Source organism: Nyctereutes procyonoides, unplaced genomic scaffold (genome assembly GCF_905146905.1).
Source record: "Nyctereutes procyonoides isolate TBG_1078 unplaced genomic scaffold, NYPRO_anot_genome, whole genome shotgun sequence".
Lineage (NCBI taxonomy): Eukaryota > Metazoa > Chordata > Mammalia > Carnivora > Canidae > Nyctereutes > Nyctereutes procyonoides.
The window spans coordinates 37624-60315 of NW_026575035.1; the positions used below are offsets into that span (position 1 = coordinate 37624).

The 22692-nt window shown below is 47.0% G+C and overlaps 1 protein-coding gene across 3 annotated transcripts in view; it reads left to right on the forward strand.

The window, feature by feature from the left end:
* The first annotated feature begins 4058 nt into the window (after positions 1-4058).
* The window catches only part of LOC129505409 (mast/stem cell growth factor receptor Kit-like), an 83384-nt gene continuing 64750 nt past the window's right edge, over positions 4059-22692 (forward strand). For all 3 annotated transcript variants that reach the window (XM_055318451.1, XM_055318449.1, XM_055318450.1), the window contains exon 1: positions 4059-4192. In XM_055318451.1, the coding sequence (XP_055174426.1) occupies positions 4126-4192 (67 nt within the window). In that variant the 5' untranslated portion in view covers positions 4059-4125. The remainder of the gene's footprint in view (positions 4193-22692) is intronic.

The following is a 22692-nucleotide window of genomic DNA, read 5'->3' on the forward strand; positions in this document are numbered from 1 at the left end:
AACATCCAGAATTATGGTACATAATGCAACTAAATGTTATAGTGCCATTATACACGGCTTCCAAAGAATGTTTAATCACCCAGGACAACGCTTCTGTTATGCTCGGTAAAAAAAAAAGATGGATAGAAAACTAACAAAAATTGTAAAATCTTAAATCACATAAATGAGAAAAAAAAAACCCTTACAATAAGCAGAGAAATAAGATTTGACAGAAACATACCAAAATGAACTCTTTAGTAGTTATGTCTTGGGTGGTTTTTGTTTTTTAAATAATCTTTGGCATTTCCTTGATTTTCTACAATGGGCACCTTTGCTTTTACAGCCAGAACTACAAAAATTGTTAAGTTGTAATAAGCATCTTTTGTTTTGTTCCTTCTTCCTCCCATGGGAGTACCTCAGTTTTTCTTTGGGGACACATCCTTCCTCATTCTTAGACCTCATGGTGTGGGTGAAGTGGACCCTCAACCCCGGGCTCCAGGGGTGGGTGCGGGATCCAGACGCAGTCAATCATCATATTGTACCCATCTGGCTTCAGTGATGGGTCCCAAGTGAGCATGTGACTTTAGCTGGGTCAATACTTCTATAGGAGATGTTCATGGGGGCAGAAAAGCTCTGCTCACATTCATGCTAATAAGCTGTGAGCCTAGAGCTGCCTAAGTGCATATGAAGACAGGAAGCCATACAGGCGTGTGCTGCTGAAAGATGGACGTGGAGAAAATGCATGTACACACACACACACACACACACACACACACACATCACTCCACACCACACCACACACATTACCTTCAAGTCCTGGTGACTTTGAATTCTTGAATCTAGGAAAGTCTCGAATGCTATCATCACTGGACTTTCCAATTATAAGATCCATAAATTTCAGGTTTTTGGTTTTTGGGTTGAGTCCGTTTGAGCTGAGTATCTTTTCTTTTTTTTTTTTTAAGATTTTATTTATTTATTCATGAGAGACAGAGAGAGAGAGAGAGAGGCAGAGACACAGGCAGAGGAAGAAGCAGGCTCCTTGCAGGGAGCCCGATGAGGGACTCGATCCCAGGACCCCGGGATCACACCCTGAGCCACAGGCAGATGCTCAACCACTGAGCCACCCAGGTGCTCTTCTTCTTTTTTTCTTTTTTTAAAGATTTTATTTATTTATTTGATAGGGGATGAGGGGCAGAGGGAGAGGGAGAAGCAAACACTTGGATGAGCAGGGAACTCAACATGGGACTTAATCCAGAACCCTGGGATCATGACCTGAGCCAAAGGCAGATGCTTAACCGACTGAGCCACCCAGGCACCCTGAGCTGGGTTTCTACAAGTTGCAATCAAGAGTCCTCGCTAACACAGTTATGAAAACAATGAACTATGTAAAATATAATTTATAAAAGGCTGCAGGAGGGCTGTCACACAAAAAAGTACAGAGTTGGCCCTGTACACCCTACCTGATGATGTAAAACATTTCCATCGTTGTGTTTCTATTGGACGTATTCTGAAATAGAGTTCACTCGCGTAGCACGTCACTCACAGTGCCTCCTATACGCCTTCTTTCAGTACATGGCTGGCATGAGGTGTTATTAAACATAGCTTGTAACCCTAAAGGCACAGCAGCTGGCGGCTTCCTGTTATGCCTGGTATTCAGTCTTTCATTGCTGGACCTGAGATTTGGGGTCTCTCAGGAAAGAGCTTGGAGTGAATGAAGGGGTACTTGGGGGTTTGGGGCAGTCACTTTTTTCCCAGTTGATTCAGAAGGACTTCAATATTCTAACAACCTGTATGGCCAACTTGGTGTGTCTTGGCTGAACACAAACCACGTTAGCAGAGATCAGAGTTTCTTTGGGGGGGATCTGCCTACCTTCCCAGGCAAGGACTTTGTCTTTATGAATTATTGGGGGTCTTGTGCCTACCAGGGTGTTCAATAGATATTTGGGATGACTGACAGCCCAGCATTGTATAATTCCCTATTCTGTTTTTTTTTTTTTTCTGATAGAGGTTTCCTGCCTAGAATTAAATTGCAATATGGTCCCTTTTCACCCGCTCTTCTGAAGACTTGTTATCCTCTCCAATATCAGTTGATTGAAGAAGAAAATTGTAAATTTTCTCTCTCAGGCATAATGTTGATATTTTAACTCACAGTGATTTTTTTTTCTTGCTACAAAATGGATTTTAGAAATAAATCAAGATCCCAGAAACTTATGATTGCTTTGAGTGGTAGCTTTTATCTCTGTCATCCCAAGAAAAAGATGTGGCCTGATGGCCCAGAGCACAAACAGAGACCTTTGAATTTCAGTTTTCCCACAGCTGTATGACTTGACATATTTGCTAGGACATGACATGGGGGTGGGGGGTTCCCAGTCTTGACTCTAAGGAGGGTGGCAGGGTCCACCTTTGTCTATTAAAAAAGGGTCCTCCCCGTACCCAGCTATTCCTTGTTCAGAGTAGACACTTAGATGCTTGTTGAATGAATACATGAGTTTAAGGAGAGGCAATCATACATATTGACTTCGAAGTGATAATTTTTTGAAAAGATTATTTATATATTTACTTGAGACAGAGAGAGAAAGAGAGAATGAGTGCAAGGACGCGCAGAGGGAGAGAGAGCAGCAGACTCCCCCACTGAGTGGGAGCCCGATGAGGGGGGGGCTCCATCCCAGGACCCCAGGATCATGACCTGAGCAGAAGTCAGACGCTTAGTCGACTGAGCCACCCAGGCACCCCTAGCAGTGATCATTTTTAAGTGATTAGCTTTAAAACTCATTTCTTTAAAAAAAAAAAAAACTAACTTGGGTCCTATCATTATCCAACAGGAGAGCTTTCGATATTAAATAAAGTGGGGCGGTTACTTACACATTTTGGATGTCATTTTAGAGAAAAGTCCAGGTATATCTATATTATTCGACCACTTTTTCCGATGGGCACCCCCCCTTTTTTTTTTTTTTGTCTATTTTCCACTCTTAAGCTCTTGTAAGGTGTTTTACTGGGTTTATTAAGAAGCCAAGGGGAAAGGCCATCATACCTGGAGTCAGCCTTAAAAGGACTCCCTCGCCCCTGTACCTGCTGTGCGATCTGAGGCCACTTTTAAACCCCAAGTAAGGAGCACTGCGCTCTCCCTGCCTCGCAAAGCTGCTGCTGTGAGCCTCAACCCGGATTCAGAGCCCGGAGGAGCGGCAAAGCCCCGGGGCTGCCTCGGATGGAGCCCTTCCCAGGCAGTGGAGGCTGGTTTAAGAGAATTATTTTACTGATACGTTGCCCCTGGTACAGGTTAGGGCAGCTAAGGGGACCCGGGGACGGTGCTCTGGCTCCGAGGCAGGGACGCCGTGCGATCCGCCGGGGTGCGGGGGGGGGGTGTGTGTGTGTGTCGGGGGGTCGGGGTGGGGGCGGGGGGCTCCCGAATTGCTTAGCGCTGCAACCGTGGCGCAAAGTCGTCTAAAAACTCGGGCTCCCGGAGCAAACTTCGCCGCGGCCGCCTCTCCCCGGCTCGCAAGCCAAGCCCGCTCCTCCGAGAGCCGCGGCGGGGGTCGGCGGGCGGAGGCCGCAGCGCCCCGGGGAAGCCGCCGGTGCGGTGCGCTCCCGGCGCGGAGCAGGTGAAGCCGAGCGGGGTGAGTGACCTGCGCCCCGGGGGCCCCCACGACGGACAGCGAGGGCAGAGCGAGCGGGGGGCCTCACCACTAGTCCCCGGCGCCCCCCGTTCCTGCCGGCTCCTGCACCCCCCGCCCCGGGAGCGAGCTCGGGGGCCGGGCGGCGGACCTCATTGTCTGGGGAGCACCTGCCAGGTGGCGGGCCCGCGCCCTCAGGTGCGCTGGGTGCGCGGCTTCACACGGCCCCTCCCCGGGAGCCGCGCCGGGCCCCCGACCACATCACAGGGGAGGCGGAGAGGGGGCGCGAGGCAGGGCCCCGGGGATCAGCCCGTCGGCGGCGCGGCGGCCCGCGAGCCCCGGGCGGGGGGGGGGGGAGGCGAGGAGGGGCGCGGGGAAGGGGCGTGGCCGCGCGCGGAGGGAGGGCGCTGGGAGGAGGGGCCGCGGCTCGGCGCTCGGCGCTCGCCGCTCTGGGGGCTCGGCTCCGCCGCGCTCCGAGCACTTGGGCGCGAGCAGGAACGGGGAACGGAGCTCCGGTCCCAGCGCAGCCACCGCGATGAGAGGCGCTCGCGGCGCCTGGGATTTTCTCTGCGTCCTGCTCCTGCTGCTCGGCGTCCAGACAGGTGGGCCCCCGGGTCGCGCGCCCCGCGTGCCCACCCCGGCGCCGCCGGCGCGCCCCGGGGCTGCAGCCCGCTGGCCGGGGCTGGGGCTGGGGCTGGGGGTGGGGGTGGGGGTCCCGCAGGGGTGCCCGTGCTTCTCCGCCTCCGGAGGCTCGAGGCGTGCCCGGGACGCCCCCGCGCCCTGCCTCGCTCACCTGCGCGGGGAGCCCCTGGGGCGGGCGGCGGGGGCGCGGGGCTGGGGTCCGGCGGGGCGGGAGGGCGCGAGCCGTGCGGCTCGGGGCGGCTTTTGTGCGCGGGGCGCGCGGGGGCCGAGGCGGGCGGGTCCGGGGTCCGCACCCAGCGCGTTACCTCCGCGCGCCGACCGAGGCGCGGCCGCTGCTTCCTTTTGTTGAAAGTTGCGCGTGTGAGGCCGGAGCGCGCAGGTTCGCGGCCGCGCCGAGGGCGAAGTTGCAGAGGCTCCTCTCTGCACACCGCGGGCGCCCTTTGTGGCCCGGAGCTGGGGACAGAGCCGCGCCGCCCGGCCCCGCCGCGCCCCGGGTCGCCCCCCGCCCCCGGTTATAGGCGTGTCCGCCCGGGGAGCCGGACCCCTGAGCCTGGAGGCGGCGGCTGCGGGGACAACTTGGGCAGGGCGCGTGCAAAGCCGCCGCTAGGCTGCAGACTTTCTGCTGTTGGAGATCCCACGCCGGAGGCTCGCCCCTTTCCGCCGCGGGGCCGTTTCTTTCCTGCCACGCGCCTCCGAGCGGCCGGGAGGCAGGGACCGCGCGCGGGGCGCCCCGTGCCCCCCCCGCCCCCCGACGGCCCGGCGGGGCTCTGCAAGCCGCTCCAGCCGGGTCTGCGCCCTGGAGCCGGGGGGCCCCGTCCTCCCTGGGAGCTGGGAGGTTTGCAGCACCCCGCCCCACGTGACAGCTGCACTCCTCCGGGGCCGCCGGGGGCGGGGGTGGGAGACGCAGTGGAACTTTCTGCAAATCGTACTTGCATCTGTAGTGAAAACCCGGTTCTGTGTGCGCGGGAACTTGGGTCTGAAGGTGGTGGTGGTGGAGGAGGAGGAGGAGGACTTGCAGGCTCCTGGAAGCCCTGGGTCAGATTCCTCCCCTCCCCTCCACCCCCCCCGTTTTTTTTTTTTTTTTTTTTTTTCTGGGTGTCGCTAGTGCACGAGCGAGTGCAGGGCGCCCGGCTAAGCCGTAAAACCCAGGTCATTTTTTTTTTTTTTTGTAAGACCCTTTAAGGCCACCCCGATGGTGCAAGGACAGAAAGTGAGTCTCAACTGGAATTTAAGGGGCTTAAAAAAAAAGAAAGAAAGAAAGAAAAGGAAGCATCGTTATGAACTGTCGTGTACTCCATTGACCGCCGGCCCGTTTCCCCTAAAGTCCCCGGGTCCAGCCGGCCTGCTCCCGGGCTTGGAAGGCATTGTGCGGGCTTTCCTGTGGAGGAAGAGAGGCCTTGCATCTGGACCCTGTGAGATGGGGGGGTGGGGGCGTGGATCATGAGCCAGGGCCCGGTTTCCGTGGCGGATTTGACCGCTTAAGCTTCAAATGACACATTTGGTCCTCCTGTCTTTGTGCCTTGGCATTTTAAATTGCAGTTAAGGTATGTTCAGGGACCCGAATAGGGCGCCAGAAAAGGCAGACCACGCGGAATAGTTCCCTTTTTAAAAATTACGTGAATCGGTCGCCTCTGTCTTCGTGAATATCCTGCTCCCTTCAATAGATTTTTGGCAGAGGGAGTTTTAGGGCTGGCTCCTGGGGGGCAGTGTGGTATAGTGACAGAGCCTTGAGCTGCCCTTCTCGTTCTCCTTTTTGCAGCATGTATTAGCGGTGTGCCCTTGGCAGGTCATTTAAATTCTGGAGGTCCCAGTGTCCTCCAGAGAACAGTGAGGCATCGGCATCATGAAGGATCCTTTGGGTTCCACATTCTCCTCTTCCAGTGTTCTGGGTGTAGACTACAGTTTTTCGGAATTCTTTCCCTGATTCCTTTCTGGCTCCCTGAAATTGCTCTGCCTCTCCCCTCTCGGGGACCACTGGTGGTTGCTACTGCTCGAGCCCTATGCTAAAGCAGGGGGGTGTGGTTTATTCCTGCTTCCTCCCCAGTCCCCACCTTTGCCTAGTTTCCCTTTGAATACAACCTAGGAGGTGCCAACTCCGTGTAGGACCCTCCATCACCGCTCCCCTCAGTATTTACAACTCCTGTGCCCGGCAACACGAGCCTGCCAGGAATAGTGAATCACACTTTCCTCTCTCGTTCCTGCAGGTGTGAGGCCAGAGTCATACCCAGCAGCTGGCCAAGGGACATTTTGGTTCTTATCCTGTTGGGAATAATACGGTGGTCCTGTAAAGGGATCCCAGCAAAGTTGCTTAGCCCCATTCTGGTCTTTCCCCCTCATCCACACATTTTTTTTTTTTTATGACTTGATAATGTCTGTATGCTGTGTTATCACGACGCATTCTCTGATGTGCCTTACATTTCATTTTGTGTGTTGTGTAATTGTTTTTTATTCAAAACTGGGCCAGGTCCGTGTTTTGGGGTGGGGGAGTCGGGGAGAGGGTTTCATGTGGTATTTCTAGTCCTCCCAACAAGCCCTGGAGGCAGTAGTCTTACCATCCTTACCATTTTATAGCTGGAGACACTGCTGAGGATAAGTCTGTTATCAAAATCATCAGTGGTGAAGCCTGACATTAGCCCAACTGTATATCCATTCACAGCCTTAACAGAATCAGTTGTGAGATCATTTGAAGCTATTCACTGAGCACATATTGTATGCCGGGGTATCACTGGAGGGTCTGAGAATATGGGATGGCCCTCCAAATTTTGGTAAAAAAAAGACCTAGAATTGCCTGTCTTACGATGTCTGACTTAAAGTGTTCTCAGTTTGAGGGAAGTATTCACTGGGGAGGGGGAGTCATTCAATATAGCTTCCCTGGGGGGGTACTTAGGCAACTGACCCTGCTCCTGAGGGCTCTAGGTGTCCCATTCCAAAGGCCTCGGAAATGAAGACCAATGGTCTCTCAAATGATGATGAAAGTCAGTTGAGATTTTTTGTTTCCATCCCCCTCTCCAAAAAAATTAAAATGCTCTTAGCATTATCATATACTTGTGGCATAGCTGTGAAAGAGCAGACTGCCAGGAATGAGTTCACACCACCGGCCATTTACCCTGAATGGGCACAGTTGAGCCAGAAAGGCAGTTTACCACTCATAGCCCCAAACACATCCTCATCAGAAACGGGCCAAGTGTTTCCTGGGCTTCCCTGGTCGTGCGCGTTTGTTTAGGGACAGATGTTGTTGTGCTGATGGATTTTGCTGCTGTTGTTGACAGCTGCCAGAAGTTGCCCTTAGGATTTTGACTCATTTCCTCAAGTCTCCCCCCACCCCCCCACCCCCACCAGCCGATGAGAGGACACCGGGAAATGAGCCACGGTGTCCCGGTGTCCCGAGCGAGCAGAAATCTTAAAGCTGGCCTTGCAGGATGAGAACCTCTCCGAGGGAGGCAGTGGTCAAGGCTGCAGCAGCGTTGGCTCCAGAATGGATTTAGTTGGAGGGTCCACAGGCTGGGACGAGGGAAGTGCTTTGTTTTGCAGCATGCACGGGAGGGGACTTTCCAAATAAGGGACTGAAAGGCCTTGGAAGGAATCTCAAGTGTGCAAAATTTCATAGGCGGTTTCTGTAACTTGAATAAGGTGGCTTTGTGACTGCAAGTCCAGAGCGAGGAGCACCTGCCAGGGAGTAAGCAGAGGCACCGGTGTGAGTAGAGGGCAAAGCCAGGGTAAATCTGTGTCGAAGGGGAGGGGACTCTGAGGAAGCCTGGCCCAGGACCTCTGATTCTGGACGTTTGGGACCCGAGACAGCCCAGCTTTTGACTTCAGACTCTAACTAGGTAGGGAGACGTTACCGGCTGCTGGCCCCTGGACGTGTGTGTTTTGTTTTGTTTCCCCCCACATGCTGCTTTTTAGGAAAACATCGAGGCGGTGCTTAAAAATCTGGAGAATTTATGTCAAGTTCTCGATTTCTCTGTTCTCTTGAAGAACGGAAAACTCTGCCTCTTTAGATGGGATTTGTGTTCCTTAGGAGGCTCCAGGAGATACCACTCTTTGCTGCCAGCCCTTAGACATTGTAGACTTTAAGCCTCAGGCGCTGGTGAACGTAGATGGGCCATGCAGGTACCTAGTGGACAGGTACCTAGTAGACAGGTACTTGGTGGACGGGTATCTGGTAGGTAATTGGTGGACAGGTACCTGGTGGACAGGTACCTAGGGGACAGAGCACAGGCCTAAGTAGTGAAGACAGCCTTGTATTAATTAGTCTGCTGGCTTCGTGGCTGAGACCTTTGGGGGCTTGGAGCAAGTCTGTCACCCCACTGAATTTCCTTTTTCACCCTCGTTTCAGCTGTGTGACTTTAAATTACGAAACCATTCTGTTCCAGTAAATCTGTTCTACGTGTAGCGTTTTTAGAATGGTTGCCAGTACAAGCTCAATACATGTCAGTCAATAATTACCATCTGTAAAATAGGAATTACTGTTTTCCCCAAGATGGAAATCATGCCTACTCTCATATGATTGTCCTAAAAATCAGAAAGAGATTCTTGTCCAGATGCTTGGCACAGGGCCTGGGATGGGATGGGCACCTAATGAGTGAGTGAGCTCTGTGAGGATGTAGAATTTGACGGTTTCTCTTTGGAACCTTTCATGCAAGGTACCAATTAAGTACGAACATGACAGCTTTTAACGTGAAATAAACTTTACTTCGTGTTTTGAGTTTTATATAGCTTTTGACCTAACCGTTGGGAATCCCTACTCGGAGACTGGATGGATGTTGAACTTTTTTTTTTTTCCTCCCCCAGAAAGACAAACAAACTCAGAAGATTTCTCCAGTGAAAACATTCACATCTGCTGATTTTTCCATTCATCCTATGCTCTGGCCTTCATGCTATATTTTGGTTACTACACACTTTGTTGGGTACCTGCCTCCTTTTCTGATGGTTACATTTTCCACACTTGCAAACGTCAGGCTAAATTGTTATCCAGGGCGGGTGGCATCAGAGTTAAGACCTTGGGCTCCTAAATGGGACCAACTGTGGTTTGTGTCCACTTGGGCCCCTTGCCACCTGTGCGATCTGGGTGAGGACTCTTCCTCTCTGTAAGCCTCAGTCCTTCATGTGTGACCCGGGGATGATGGCATGGGCTCCCAAAAGGGGATCACATGCCCTAGCATGGTGTCTCACGGGGACAGCATGGGAATTCCACATCAGGCTGATTCCATGGCCCTCTTTCAGCTTTGTCTCTTAGAAAAAAAAATTGGAAATGGTTTGAAACCAGATTTTGTAGAGGGCTGTTTTTGGTACTAAGGTGAGAAATGTGTACACTTCATGTCTAGCTTTTTTTTTTTTTTGTTTTATTTTTATGTCTAGCTTTTTTTAAAAAAAAAAATCCGCTGGTAGTGGCAACAATGCATAGTTCTCCCCCTGGTTCTTTGTTCCACTTTATTCTTAGCCCTGTCTTGGTGGATCTGGATTTCCAGGTGAAACTTTAGGACGGGACAGGTCTGTAGAATGGCCATTTTCTCAAGGTGAATAAGTAAGGGTAGCTCACTTAGGGTCCAGGGACCCTGTTACTTTGTGAAGTGGGGTTGAAAGCACCTCAAGAGTGAGGGGTTTTTCTGTGACCACCTTCCCTAGGAGTGAGGGACCTGGCTGACCTTGGCCTTTGCCTCAGGCTGGACACACAGCGGTGCTCCGTAGATGTGAGTTTAACATCTCCCGTTCTCCAGCACTTGTGCAGCATTTGAACATAGTAAATGCTCAGTAAACCTTTCAGAACGGGTCTTAGGAAGATCTGTCAATCCCTAGGCCTTCGTCCTCGCAGGCACTACAGGTGTGGGCCAGAGGGGAGGGGGGCCTGAGAGCAGAGCCTCCAATTTAAATCCAACCTGGTGTCAAAAGAAGTGCAAAGTGATTTCTGTGCGTTGGAGGGTAGAGTGTAGTTGAGGCTTCAATTGGGAAAAAACCCTGGGAACAGAGGACAAGTCTTAGGATCTTATTTGAGGATTGTCACATCTTCCAGTTGGTGTGGTGGTTGGGGTGGGTAGAGAATCGGAGGGGAAGAGAGGCAGGAAAGGTGGGCTCTTTGATTAGCCTCAAGGAACATTGGAGGGAGGGAATATTTATTGTTGCGTTTGGTTCAGATTCTTTTTTTTTTTTTTTCAAGATTATTTATCGTTTTATTCCTGAGAGACACAGAGAGAGGTAGAGACATAGGAAGAGGGAGAAGCAGGCTCCCTGCGGGGAGCCCCATGTGGGACTCGATCCCAGGACCCTGGGATCACGACCTGAGCTAAAGGCGGATGCTCAACCACGGAGCCACCCAGGCGTCCCAGTCCAGATTCTGAAAAGAGCTGAGAGGTCAGGACTAGTGTGGACCTGACCCCGTAGTGACTCTGGGTTTTGCTGACCATCTGGCCAGGACTGCTCGCTCCACCATTCCATCCAATCCCCAACCTCCCCTGAAAACTTGGACACCCCCTTGCTGTGGGTAACCAAGACCAAGGGAGGTGTGTATGTGCTTGTGTGTGCATTTTAGGAAAATACACATAACGTAATATTTACTATCCTAATCATTTTTAGATGTATAGTTCAGTAGTGTTAAGTATACGTTCACGTTGTTGGGCAGTCCATATCCAGAACGTTTTCCATCTGGCAAAACAAACTCTGTGCCCATTAAACACTAACTCCCTATTACCCCTTCCCCCAGCCCCTGGCAACCGTCATTTTGTTTTTCTGTATTTACGAGTTCGACTACTCTAGGGACCTCATAGAAGTGGAATCGTTCAGGATTTGTCTTTGTGACTGGCTTAGTTCACTTGGCATAATGTCTTCAAGGTTCATCCACGTTGTAACATATGTTAGGATCTCCTTCCTCTTTAAGGAGGGAAATGTATGTATATGTGTATGTAAGTATGCATATGCATATGCACATGTATAAGTTTATACCATATTTTGTTTATCCTTTCATCCATCAATGGACCACTGGGTGGCTTCTCCCCCCCTTTTGGCTGTTCTGAATAATGCTGCTGTGAACATGGGGGTATAGACACCTAAGGGAGAGTTTCTCAGGAGCCTCTTTGGGGACAGTCTCATGGCTGAGCTATGTGTTGATGGGGAGCAGGGTAGAGCGATGGTCAGACTCTTTAGGTGGCCTCTGGGGGAAGGAGGCGTGAGGGCCTGAGTGTTAAGGGTGCATGTTCAGGGAAGCAGGGAAAACACTAATGAGATGTGGGGAAGATCAAGATGGCAGACTAAATTCACTTGGCAAATTTACAGGCATCTTGGATGTGTCAGGCATGGATGAGATTGAGGGGAAGGGGAGCATGAGTTCCCAGTAGGCATGGGTAACTGAGAGAACTGGTGGTAGGTACTATGTTATACATGGAAATAAAGCCAGAGGAGGAGCAGTCCGTTTGAGGGGAGGAAGAGGAATATGGCGTTGGACTCTGTTGTGTTTATTTATTGACTATTTACAGGCCACATTTCCTTGAAACTCCATTTCATGATGGTAGATACAAATGGGATACTTCTTAGGGTCGGGTCCACGTAAGAGCAAAACTGTGCCCCAGAAGTCAACAGGACATGGCTGTGTGATATGAATGGTAGGATTTGGGGATTTTTAAGGAATTGCGTGTTGTGTGTCAGTCATACAATGAAAGGTAAATTTTCACGAAAAGAAATACATAGCAGGAGGATAATTCTGCATTTATTCTCCACATGAAGCCATTTTTCAAGAGTGTTTGTTGGTTTTCTCAGAGAACAGAATGGACAGTGTGGGTGTGAGGGAGGACAGAGTTGATTAAAGCTTTGGCAAATAGGCCCTTTGAAGGCAACTTAAAGAAATTGGATTTATTAAGCCTGGAGAAGATAAGGTGAGGAAGTTTTAGGGAATGACAGTCTTCAAATATTTGCAATATGTGAGTGAAGAATGGGACGAAGTGAGAATAGTTTAAATTGCCCCAGAAGGAAATTGAGATTTTTTTTGTTGGGGCGGGGGGTGGATTCTTTGATTGGAGCTTTGGAAAATACGTTATTGCATCGCCAGAGCTAGTTATAGGGTCTTTGCTGCAAGTATGAGGAGAGCCACATAATTGTCATTGAAATGGTTAGGTCCTGCTTACCTCAGCTGGTCTGATGACCCTTTAAGGGCCTGTCTGAAATCGTTTCTAAATAAAATCACCAGCCACTTTTTCCTTCTTTCCTGCCTTGGCTTTGGGAAGAGTGTTTCTCTAAATTCGGGTTCGACTCTAACGTGATCCACCACTCTTCACAGTTTTTGGCCATATTGAAAATAGCCAATAAAGAACCCACAGCTTAAGCCTGGGTTATTGATCTCTTAGGGTTTGGGGCTGTCTCACCAGAGTGGATCATGCAGTTGTGGGATCGCTTAAGCCAAGTGCCAAAGTAAGAGGAACAAAAGGAAGTCCGAGGTCCAGAGGAATCTATAATCGATCATAATTCACCCTAACCTGAGAACCACTGTGCTCTGTGATCCCCCCACTGATAATTTTGAGAGAAAGCCAGCCGTGCTGCAGCTAGGCCCAGAGATCTGTGAGGATGAAGGAAGTCCTTTTTCCTTGATTGCTCAGGGGTGGATTGCTCGCCCTGTGGCTTGCCCACCCCCCAGACTTCCCTTCCCACCTGCCCTTTCCCTTGGGTCATTTCATGGTCATGGCTCAATGGCACAGATCAGATCATTCAGCCGTCCAGTAGGGAGGACGGTAGAAATGAAATTGCAATTCAACAGCTTCCAGTTGATTATGCCATTTCACTTGTCATGTTGAAATGTGTGATGATGCTCTGAGATGTGATCCCTGCCTTGAAGGAGCCTGAGAGCTATGGGAAGATAAGGGCTGGGGTCGGTGCTAATGTAATAGGATTTGTAATAAGATTTAAATACCAGTCCTGGACCAGAAGCCAGGATGCATATTCATTACCACTGGATTAGAGGCATAGGCATCCTTCTGGAGGAGAGAGGCTGAATCAGAGGAAGATGTGGGGCCTGAGTTAAATCTCGGTGAAGGCATGGGGTAAGGTGTGAATCTTAAAGGAAAGGGTTTCAGCTAGCCAAAAGACTCCCATGGAAAGAATCTACTGGAAGATGAGATATGGTAATTTCTGAGGATTTTTTTTTTTTTTTTGATTCGTCAGTAATTGCAGTATTTCCTCCGGTGCCATATGTGAGGAGATTTTTGTTAAGTGTAATCTGGTCAGGTAGTTACTTATTCAGAGAAATTAACTTTAAAAAATGGAAAAACTACAGACTTTCCTTTTGCATGTATTACACATGATGCATGTACAATGCAAATCCAGAGTAGGGCCACGGATACGTACTTTGAGTTGCTTTTAAGTCCAGGGCTAATTACCCTCCCTCACCTTCCTACCTCCCCACAGCCAGCCAAGATTACAGATTTCATAGGCTCAACGTCCCGTAGTGGCACTAGATGGTTTTTTTGGTTCTTTACTTATTAGCAGATTTTAAATATTTAGTAAAATGATAATCCAGGCGTGTGGCAATCTGCATAAACCCATTCCTTTAAAAAAAAAAACCCACTCCAAAAAAACCAGGAATAAGCAAAGCCTCTCAACCTTGATAATCAAGCTCTCCTGTAGGGTTTAGGACATCTTGAGCTTCTGTTCTGGGTTCTCCACTCTGCACTAGAGGGCATTTAGAAGGTAATTGGGGGCACTGGTTTCCCGCCCTCCCCAAAGCAGGGAGCCTTGGGTGAGGAGGTGGCTGTTGGTGGGAGAAAAAGTCAATCACTTAAAGAAAAGGTGTGAAAAAAAAAAAAAGGTGTGTGATGGCACTCACCTGGGAGTGCCTTTGTTCCTGACCAAGTGGAAAAAAAATATTATAGGGAAATATGAAAAGAGGAGACACCCTCACTCCTTCGCTTGCATCTTTTAAGTTCCCGAGTGAGTTGAGTGAGTGAGGCAAAATACCTAGCTTCTTTGGGATTTTTACCCCAGATGATTCAGGTTATTTCAAAGGGTGTTAGAAAATTCTTCAAAAACAATCCCGGGCTGCCAGTAATTTACATAGAATGACCTATGTAGGTAGGCTGGTAAACAGCAGCAGAATTGCTTAGCAGAGTTAGAACAAAGGGGATATCATCACAAAGAATTTTGGGGATTATTTGGTGTGTCTTTTTATTGGAAGGAGGTATTTATAGAAAGGTTTCTAATATAGATTTGGCTTCTGGGGAAAACACTGGCGATTTTAGAAGTGTGATGGGGTGGGGAGGTGGGGGCATTGGCTCTCTGTTACTGGGCTGGCGCATGTTTGAAAGAAAACAAGAGCATGTTAAAAAAAATTGAGAATTCTTCTACTTGGAAAGGCTATGGGTACTTTTAAACCGACTCGGTCTTTTGGCTTGTGAAGTGTTTTAAATGCATTTCCATTCTGATTTCCACTGATTTCTCTTTTAATGGGTGACGTTGAGTCCATGTACCTTGGGAAGATCTTCGTTTTAAGAACTGGCCTGGTAATAAAAACCACACAGGGTGGTCATTAGGCTTCTTGTCATTGTTAAATGAAACCCGGATTCTTAATCCAAAAGATGGCATTAGAAGAGCCACTTGAAAAGGTTTAATTGGGATGTGGAAACATTTTTTTTTTCTACTTATAGTATCGTCAGGGTATTTACTGCAGGGAAATAGTAGACACGTTTCTAGCTCAACCCAAAGGCATCACTTTCGTAAAAAAAAAAAAAAAAAGAACCCCCCCTCCTCTTTTGCTTTTTAAAATAAACTAGCATATGTAGAAGGGTTTATGAATTTTTTAGTAGATCTGAATGTGTAGCCTAATTTACATTTGTGCATTTTCAAGGGATATTATTTAAAATGATCACCTTAGGTTCGGAATGACTGCCTTCCAAAGAGAGGCTGGCCAAGGGAGGGGGATGCTGGAGAGCTGAGGTGGTGGCAGGCCAGCAGGTGAGGACAGTCCTTAGCAGGGTATAAGCCGGCTTCTGTGTCCCTATGGGAAATCTGGACCAGCAGCTCTATCCATAAAATTGTAGTCTTATGACTCAGTTTCATTCCCTTGGTCCCTTCTAATATCTTTTAAACTGACCTTTTAAAATAAAATCTTTTTAAATTTAATTTTTAAAATTTAAAATTTAAGATCTTTTAACATTCATAGGTTGGCTCATCCAGGATTGTTAAAGCATCGGGGGAGTGGGGAGAGCAGTGGGGAGAGCACCAAGCAAAAATCCTCCTCATTTTGGGGCTTCTGTTCCAGTGAATTCTTTTTTTGGCTCATGAGCCCAGGCCCCACAAAGAGCCCAGAAAGAGAAGAAGAAAGCCTAGGGTCTCTCATAGAAAGCGGCTTAATATAGATTTATTTCAGTTCTGTGTTCTGGTCACTTAGGGAAGAGAGCAGAGAAAGGTAAAGGTTTCTCAGGGGGGTCGGGGCGGCCTGGGTTCACGAGGAAGGAGGAGGGACTGGAGAAGGCAAACCAGAAGGGGAAAGAGGAGAGACAGGGAAGGGGCGAGGGGCCCAGGGAAGGGGCCTCCAGAACAACGATGAGCCACATGAGCAGGTTTTCCTGGAAGGACCCACCGGCTGGAGGCTTGGAATCATTTTTCTCAGAATGTACCAGAATGCTTTTTCACAGCTGAGAGAGATCCTCCAGGGGTCCAAGCCTGAGTGCTCTTCAGGTCGTCTCCAAGGACTAGAGACTCTTCACCTCCTTTTTAAATTCAGCCTTTTCTTGTTAAAATCGGACCATCTTTGGGTTTCATGATAACTACGATCCGCCGATGGCAGCTTGTGTCCGACTCTGGGCCATTCAGCCCAGGACAGGTATTGGGCGCATCGTGTGCCACTCTCTTGTCACCGTAGGTGGCCAGGGTGGGGTGGCAGCAGCTTGGCTTCAGGTGACTCTCTGTATAGCCTGAGAGTGGCCTCTCAAAGATCCATGAAGTGATAAGCTCTCTAGTTTTCAAATCTAGGACTCCCCCAGATGAGAATTACTGAGGACTAGAAAGTTCCTTCTCTGTCGGTTTCTTGGGCATGGAGTAGGACTGTTGTCACCTTTGGTATACTGTGGGTTGATGCTCAGGAAGGAATCCAATATACAGACCATCTGGCAATGGAGAGTGGTACCCCTGTGAGTTGTGGGCAAGACGGTGCGGCCCCAGTGACCACAGCTTTGGCGGGAAGGCCTTCAAAATTTCCCCAGGTGCTTGGTAGGGTGTCAGCTAACAATTTTGCTGAGATGACCAGCTTTAAGATATACAAGTGTGGGTCCTTAAGTAATGATGGGACCCGTTGCTGTCATATACTTGCTTCACGTTTGACAAAAGACTGGTGTTTCTAAGTCAGGGAATTATTTTTATCCAGTGTGGTCAGTCATCACTGGTTAGTTCCCACTGTTTTGGGTGAGAATTTCAGGGCCTAGTTTAAATAGATCCTGTTTAAGTTTGCTATCAATTAACTAGAAAAGGGTTAAAAAAAAAAAAGTAGGGGGCCTGGAACTTTTAGACTATTCCTTGGGTTGTCTGAAAACCTAGTAGTAGCCATTTTATCTTAAGATGGAGCAATTGAGGAGCACCTGGGTGGCTGTTGCATTAGCATTCCACTCTTGGTTTTGGCTCAGGTCACGATCTCAGGGTGGTGAGATCCAGCCCCATTTCAGGCTTCGTGCTCATCGGGGAGTCAGCTTGAGATTCTCTCCCTCTCCCCCTCCCTACCCCCCTGTTTTGACACATGGGTTCTTTCTCTCAAAAAAGAAATAAATAAACCTTAAAAAAAAAAAAAGATGGAGCAATTGAACCTCACATTAACTTTAAAATATAGAGGCACCCAGATGGCTTAGTTTGCTAAGCATCCAAACCTTGATTTGGGCTCAGGTCATGATCTCAGGGTTGTGAGATGGAGCCCCACTCCCTCCCTGGTTAAGATGCTGCTCTCTCTCCCTCTCCCTCAAACCCTGTTCCAGGCACTCATGCTCTCTCTCTCTCTGAAAAACGAAAATGATATATGTGTATATACATAAAAATTGATATATATCTACATATCTAAATATACAAAGCACAAGGCTATTTCAGACCTAGGTAATAGTGTAATGAACTTTCCTATACCTACCATCCAGCTTCAACAGTTGGATCAGCAAGCAGCGTTTTCTGTTTCATCTTTGTCCACTTCATCCTTCCATTATTTCGAGGTACCTCTCACGCATCGTGGGATTTCATCTAGACATGTTTTCAGTATGTAGCTCTGAAATACAAAGATTACCCTCCCCACATGTAGTGATAATGCCAGTGTCACAGCTTTCCAAGTCAATGTATTTCCCACGATGTTGTTGATTACCCAGGAGTCACAGTTTCCCTGTGGAAATATAATACCTATAAAAATATGTATGAAAATAGGCACACCAATTTGTACACATTTGATACAGAATCCAAATGAGATTTCCATATTGCAGTTGGTTCATGTGGTCTTTAAGTCATTTCTTATTTATTTATTTATTTATTTATTTATTTATTTATTTATTTATTTATAATATTTTATTTATTTATTCAGTGTAGACATAGAGAGAGAGAGAGAGAGAGGTAGAGACACAGGCAGAGGGAGAAGCAGGCTCCATGCCGGGAGCCCGACACAGGACTCGATCCCGGGACTCCAGGATCGCGCCCTGGGCCAAAGGCAGGCGCTAAACTGCTGGGCCACCCATAGGTCCTATTCCCCCATTTCCGTTGAAGGAACTGAGTACTGGTCCTGTGCAGGATTCTGCTGATTCTTCTGGTTGCATCCCCATGGTGCTGGTGAACAGGCTCTTTGTCCCCTGTATTTCTTATGCATTTGTGATTTAGAGATTTGGTCCTATTCCGGTTTATATATATATATATATATATATTTTTTTTTTTTTTTCCCCTAACAAGATTACTTAATAATTGGAGTGTTCTTCTGTTAGTCTACTTTCTTTCCGCTCTTTTGGTATTCCTTGGGGTGCTGGCAAAAATTGGTATTTTTTCATTCTGCTGGTTGCTTTTATGCTAATACTTTTCTATAATACCCTTGTTTCACTCTTTGGTGGTGGTGGTGGGGTGCTATTTTCTATTTCTGTGAGTAACATTTAAATTAGCTAGAAGCCTGTTCTTTCTTCTCCCTCCCCCACCCCCAGCTTGGCATTTGAAGTCATGTCCTTTCATCCCAGTTACTATCTATACAATCAGTTGATCATATACTACTTTTCAAATGCCCCTCCCTCCCTCCCTCCCCTAATTTTAATGATAGCTGTACTAAAATTGCTTTATCAGAATATATGATAATTACATGTTCTCCTCTCTTCTTTGTTACTGCTCTGTTCTCCTGGTAAATATCTATTTGATGCTGGCCACTGGTCCTTCTGTCCTGTCTTTCCTGGCTGTTTGTTTTTCTGAAGCTCATCCTCTCTGCTAGATGCTTCAGGAAGCACTCATGGGAAGTATTTCCTGAATTACATGCTCACAACAGCTTGTCTGTCACCTTTCTACTTCAAAGTCAGGTTGGCTGATGTAAAGTCCTTGGCTCATCTTTTCTTTGCTCAAGTATCTTTAATATTTTACGGTACTGTCTTTTGCCATAAAGTGTTGTCCAAGTCGGCTGATACTCTGATTTTCTTTTCCTCACGTTTAACTTGGTAGGTTTGCCTAGATACCCAAAGGAATGTGTTTTGCTTTTATTCTTTGAAGTCCAGTAGTATTTTACGGTGTCGGCCACTCTGTGTTGAGTTTTCTAGTCACATAATAATGCTACTTAAATGTGTAATTACTCCGGAAAGTTTTCTTGTAGCATAGCTTTAGCTGTTTGTCCTATTCTTTTTTTTTTTGGCTTCAGGAACTCCCATTATATGTGTGTTAGATCTTCTTTGCCTGTCTTCTATGATGATCACTTTCTCCCAAAACCTTTCAGTGTCTTCATCATTTATGTGAATTAAAAAATTTTGTTCCTCTCTATCTTCCAGTTCTTTTAAGGCACAATTCATTTTATGTGCTGTGTGTGTGTGTGTGTTTTAAAAAAATTTACCCTTCATTTCTTTTACTTCTTTTCTTAGTTCTTTTCTTGGGTTTCTTCACTACCTCCACTCTTCCATTCTCTCCAGTCAATTAATTTCTGGGTTTTAAAACGTCTTATGTGGTTCTTTATAGCTTCTTTGATTTCATTTCTTTTAGCTTATTTTGAAATACCGGGTTGTGGTTTACATCTGTTTTCCTTTTTTCTGGCATGATTTTATTGTCTGTACTGGGGATGTTATTCTGCTCCTTATTTTTTCTTTAAATAACTTTGGAATTCAGCTGTGGTTCCTTTCTGTTGCTCACTATGGGTTTTCCTGTGCTTTTAGTGGGGCCGGTATAGCTTTCCTAGTTTCACAATTCTGGAGTACCACTTACGTTGTTTTCACAGAGTGGTATGTGGACTCTACTTTTCAAAAGTCTAAGATCTTACATTTTTGGTTCCCATTCCCACCTGCCCACCCAACCTTTGCTCCTGTTTTGCTCTTCTTAGATTCATCCTCAGCAGTTTCTCCTCCATACGGGGGCTTTCTCCTCTCTTGTTTTTTTATAAGAATCAGTCCTCCCCCCACCCAGGACATTCCAGCACTGAGACATCTGTGGGTCACAATTCCCTCTGCACTTAACTAGGGAAATTAAAAACTGTAATGTCATCCAGTTTGTAGGGGGTGTTCTCGAGAATGGCTCTCTGAAATTTCTTGAAGCTGTTGGTTGGTTTTCCTCATCTTGTCATATATAGGATTGGTGGGAATACTCTATCACCTTGGGTTTGTTGTAGATGTTGTTCTTGGGGTTTTGGTTCTGCTTTATTTGTCTTTTTTTTTTTTTTTTTTTTTTTTTTAGCGTTAGGGTGGGTGCAGGTAGGGGAGATCCAATAATTAGGCTACTACCATTGCTGCCACCTTGCCAGAATCTATATAGACTTTTTTTTTCTTTTTTAAGATTTGGGGGTGGGGAAAGTGGGAGAAGCAGGTTCCTCGCTGAGTGGGGAGCCAGATGAGGGGCTCAATCCCAGGACCCTGGGCTCGTGCCCTGAGCTAAAGGCAGACACTTAACCAACTGAGCCACCTAGGTGCCTCTACATAGACTTTTTAACATAAGATTCGGTAACTTTTTGGTCTACCAAATTGGGACCGAAGTAGAAAAGTCTTGAAACATCACTGGTAGCTGACTTTAAAAATATTTTTCTTACAAAATAAGTTATTAAAAATGTGGTGTAGAGAGAAAAGTTAGTAGTTGTAGCTATCTGAAAACCAGAACTGAACACTTTATGGTCTACCTAGCATTAACTTTCTAAGCTTATTTATGACAAAATGTAATGGTTGAAATCATAAGAGTACCAGGAAACTCCTATCTGAGCTTTTGTTTCTGAGAAAAACATACAGAAAGTGACACACTTTTGCCATTGTTTGGTGTAATATTCCTTGAATTGTGAAAGAGAGAATGCTGTTTTATGGTTCTAAAAGCATTAAACCACATAATATTTTTAATACCATCTAATAAAGATAAAATCATTACTTAATTAGGTGCATTTTTCACTTTCAGCTTTTTTTCTCCTGTGAAAAATTCACATATCTTTAATTATAGTCATTTGAAAAAAATCTGCTCCCAGGGCTTGACATAATATTAATTTAGGTTTCCAAAAATACTAAATTTCTTTCCTCCAGCTTGAGTTTCTTTCAACTGGCCATTGATTTAAATTACCTACTAGAAGGTTACAATTTTAGAATTGGCCTCTTTATCCCCCTGCTTTTAAGGATAGCCATCATTCTAAAGTCCTATAAGGAAGGAGTAAAACTTTCTCAATGGACATATTAGAAACTTTTTAAAAAAAGTTCTGGAAAACATAGTAAGATCATTTTCAGACATTTCCTCTTATTTTCTACAAAGAGATGAGAAGAAATCATTTTGAAAACAGAGCTGGTCATTAAGAATTCTTTGCAGAAGGGTAGCCAGCTTAATGTGTTGTTCTAAGTGAATGTCACCCAAGAAAAATTAAGGGAAAAGTGAGCACTCATTAAGCAAATTGACCAGCAAGTGTTCTGATGAATGTCGCAACAAATTTGAATAAGCTAATTTTGTCCATTAGTGTGCTTTTAGGACCATTGTGATTGTTTTGGTCTAATTATTTTTTATTTTGTTTATTCAAATGTAGAATGCAGAATTAACTATTGCAGCAATTTTCTGATTAGCAATTTAGAAAATTGGTGGATGGTATCTGACTTCTCACCAAGAAATGTCTGGTATTTGATAGGGCCATGTGCAAGAACACGTACAGTCTCGGGAGAAGCCTGTGCTGTTTGCTCTGTTTCTCACCCGCTGCAAATGGGAGCTCAGAGGCCCGCACTGGATTAGCAGGGGCTGTGGGCTTGGGCTCGGGGCCCTCAGATGGAGTGCACCAGATTGAGGTCTGATGTGCTGCAGAAGTTGTATTTGCCACCCAGTGTCACTATTTGGAGTCCTGTAGCTGTGACTGGTGAATTCTGCAACATTTCCCACTTCTAAAGCTTGGGGATTCGAGAAATCTGGTGCCCGAGTGGCTGCCAAAGCTTGTCAGGGGGACCCAGTGCGAGGCCGATTTCTAGGTGTAAAAGCCAGGCAGATTTGCTCACTCAAGAAAATCTGTTTTTGTAGGTTTGCTCTGACTTCCAAGATACAGATACTGGTAAAATTTTTCTTTTCTTTTCCTTTCGTTTCATTTTTTTCCCTTTTCCTTCCTTTCCTTCTCTGTCTCTCTGTCTCTCTCTCTCTTATTCGGCACTAATGCCATGCATGGGTTTCTTTTGGTAGCTGATGGTCTTGTGGGGTTGAGTAACTGCTTCTCCAAGTGTTGTCCTGGACCGCAGCAGGGGCATCACCTGGGACTTCTCAGAAGTGCAGACTCTTCCCTCCCCCACACTCCTCCTCCCCCGCCCCAGACCCACTGAAATGGGAAGCTCGGGGAAGGGCCCCCCAGTCCATTTCAACAACTTTCCAGGTGATTCTGGTACAGGCTGAAGTTTGCAAACCAGGAGTCTATAGTTACTGGGCCTTGTCACGGCATCAGGCAGTGATAATTGAAAAGCTAAAGCGTGTGTGACCTTGTGAGTGCCAGACCAGGGTGCAATTCTCAGTTCTCTTTCTGTTGCACTAAAAAGATAGATATGAATTTCGGTTAGTGCAGACAGGAAAACAGACAATCGCAGTGCTGGCGGACGGTGCCTGAGTAGAGGCTGCAGGGGGCCTTCAGAACAGTGCATGTGCCAGAGGGAGAGGGGACAGGAAGGCCCCTCTAGAGGTGGTATTGTATTGTGTTGTATTTTAATTTTTAAAGGTTTTATTTATTTATTTTAGAGTGAGCACATGTAAGTGGGGAGGGGCAGGGCAGAGGGGGGAGGGAGAGAGAGAGGGAAAAAGAATCTGAAGCAGACTCCCCACTGAGTGTGGAGCCTCCCTGGGCTCAATCCTAGATCCTGAGATCATGATCTGA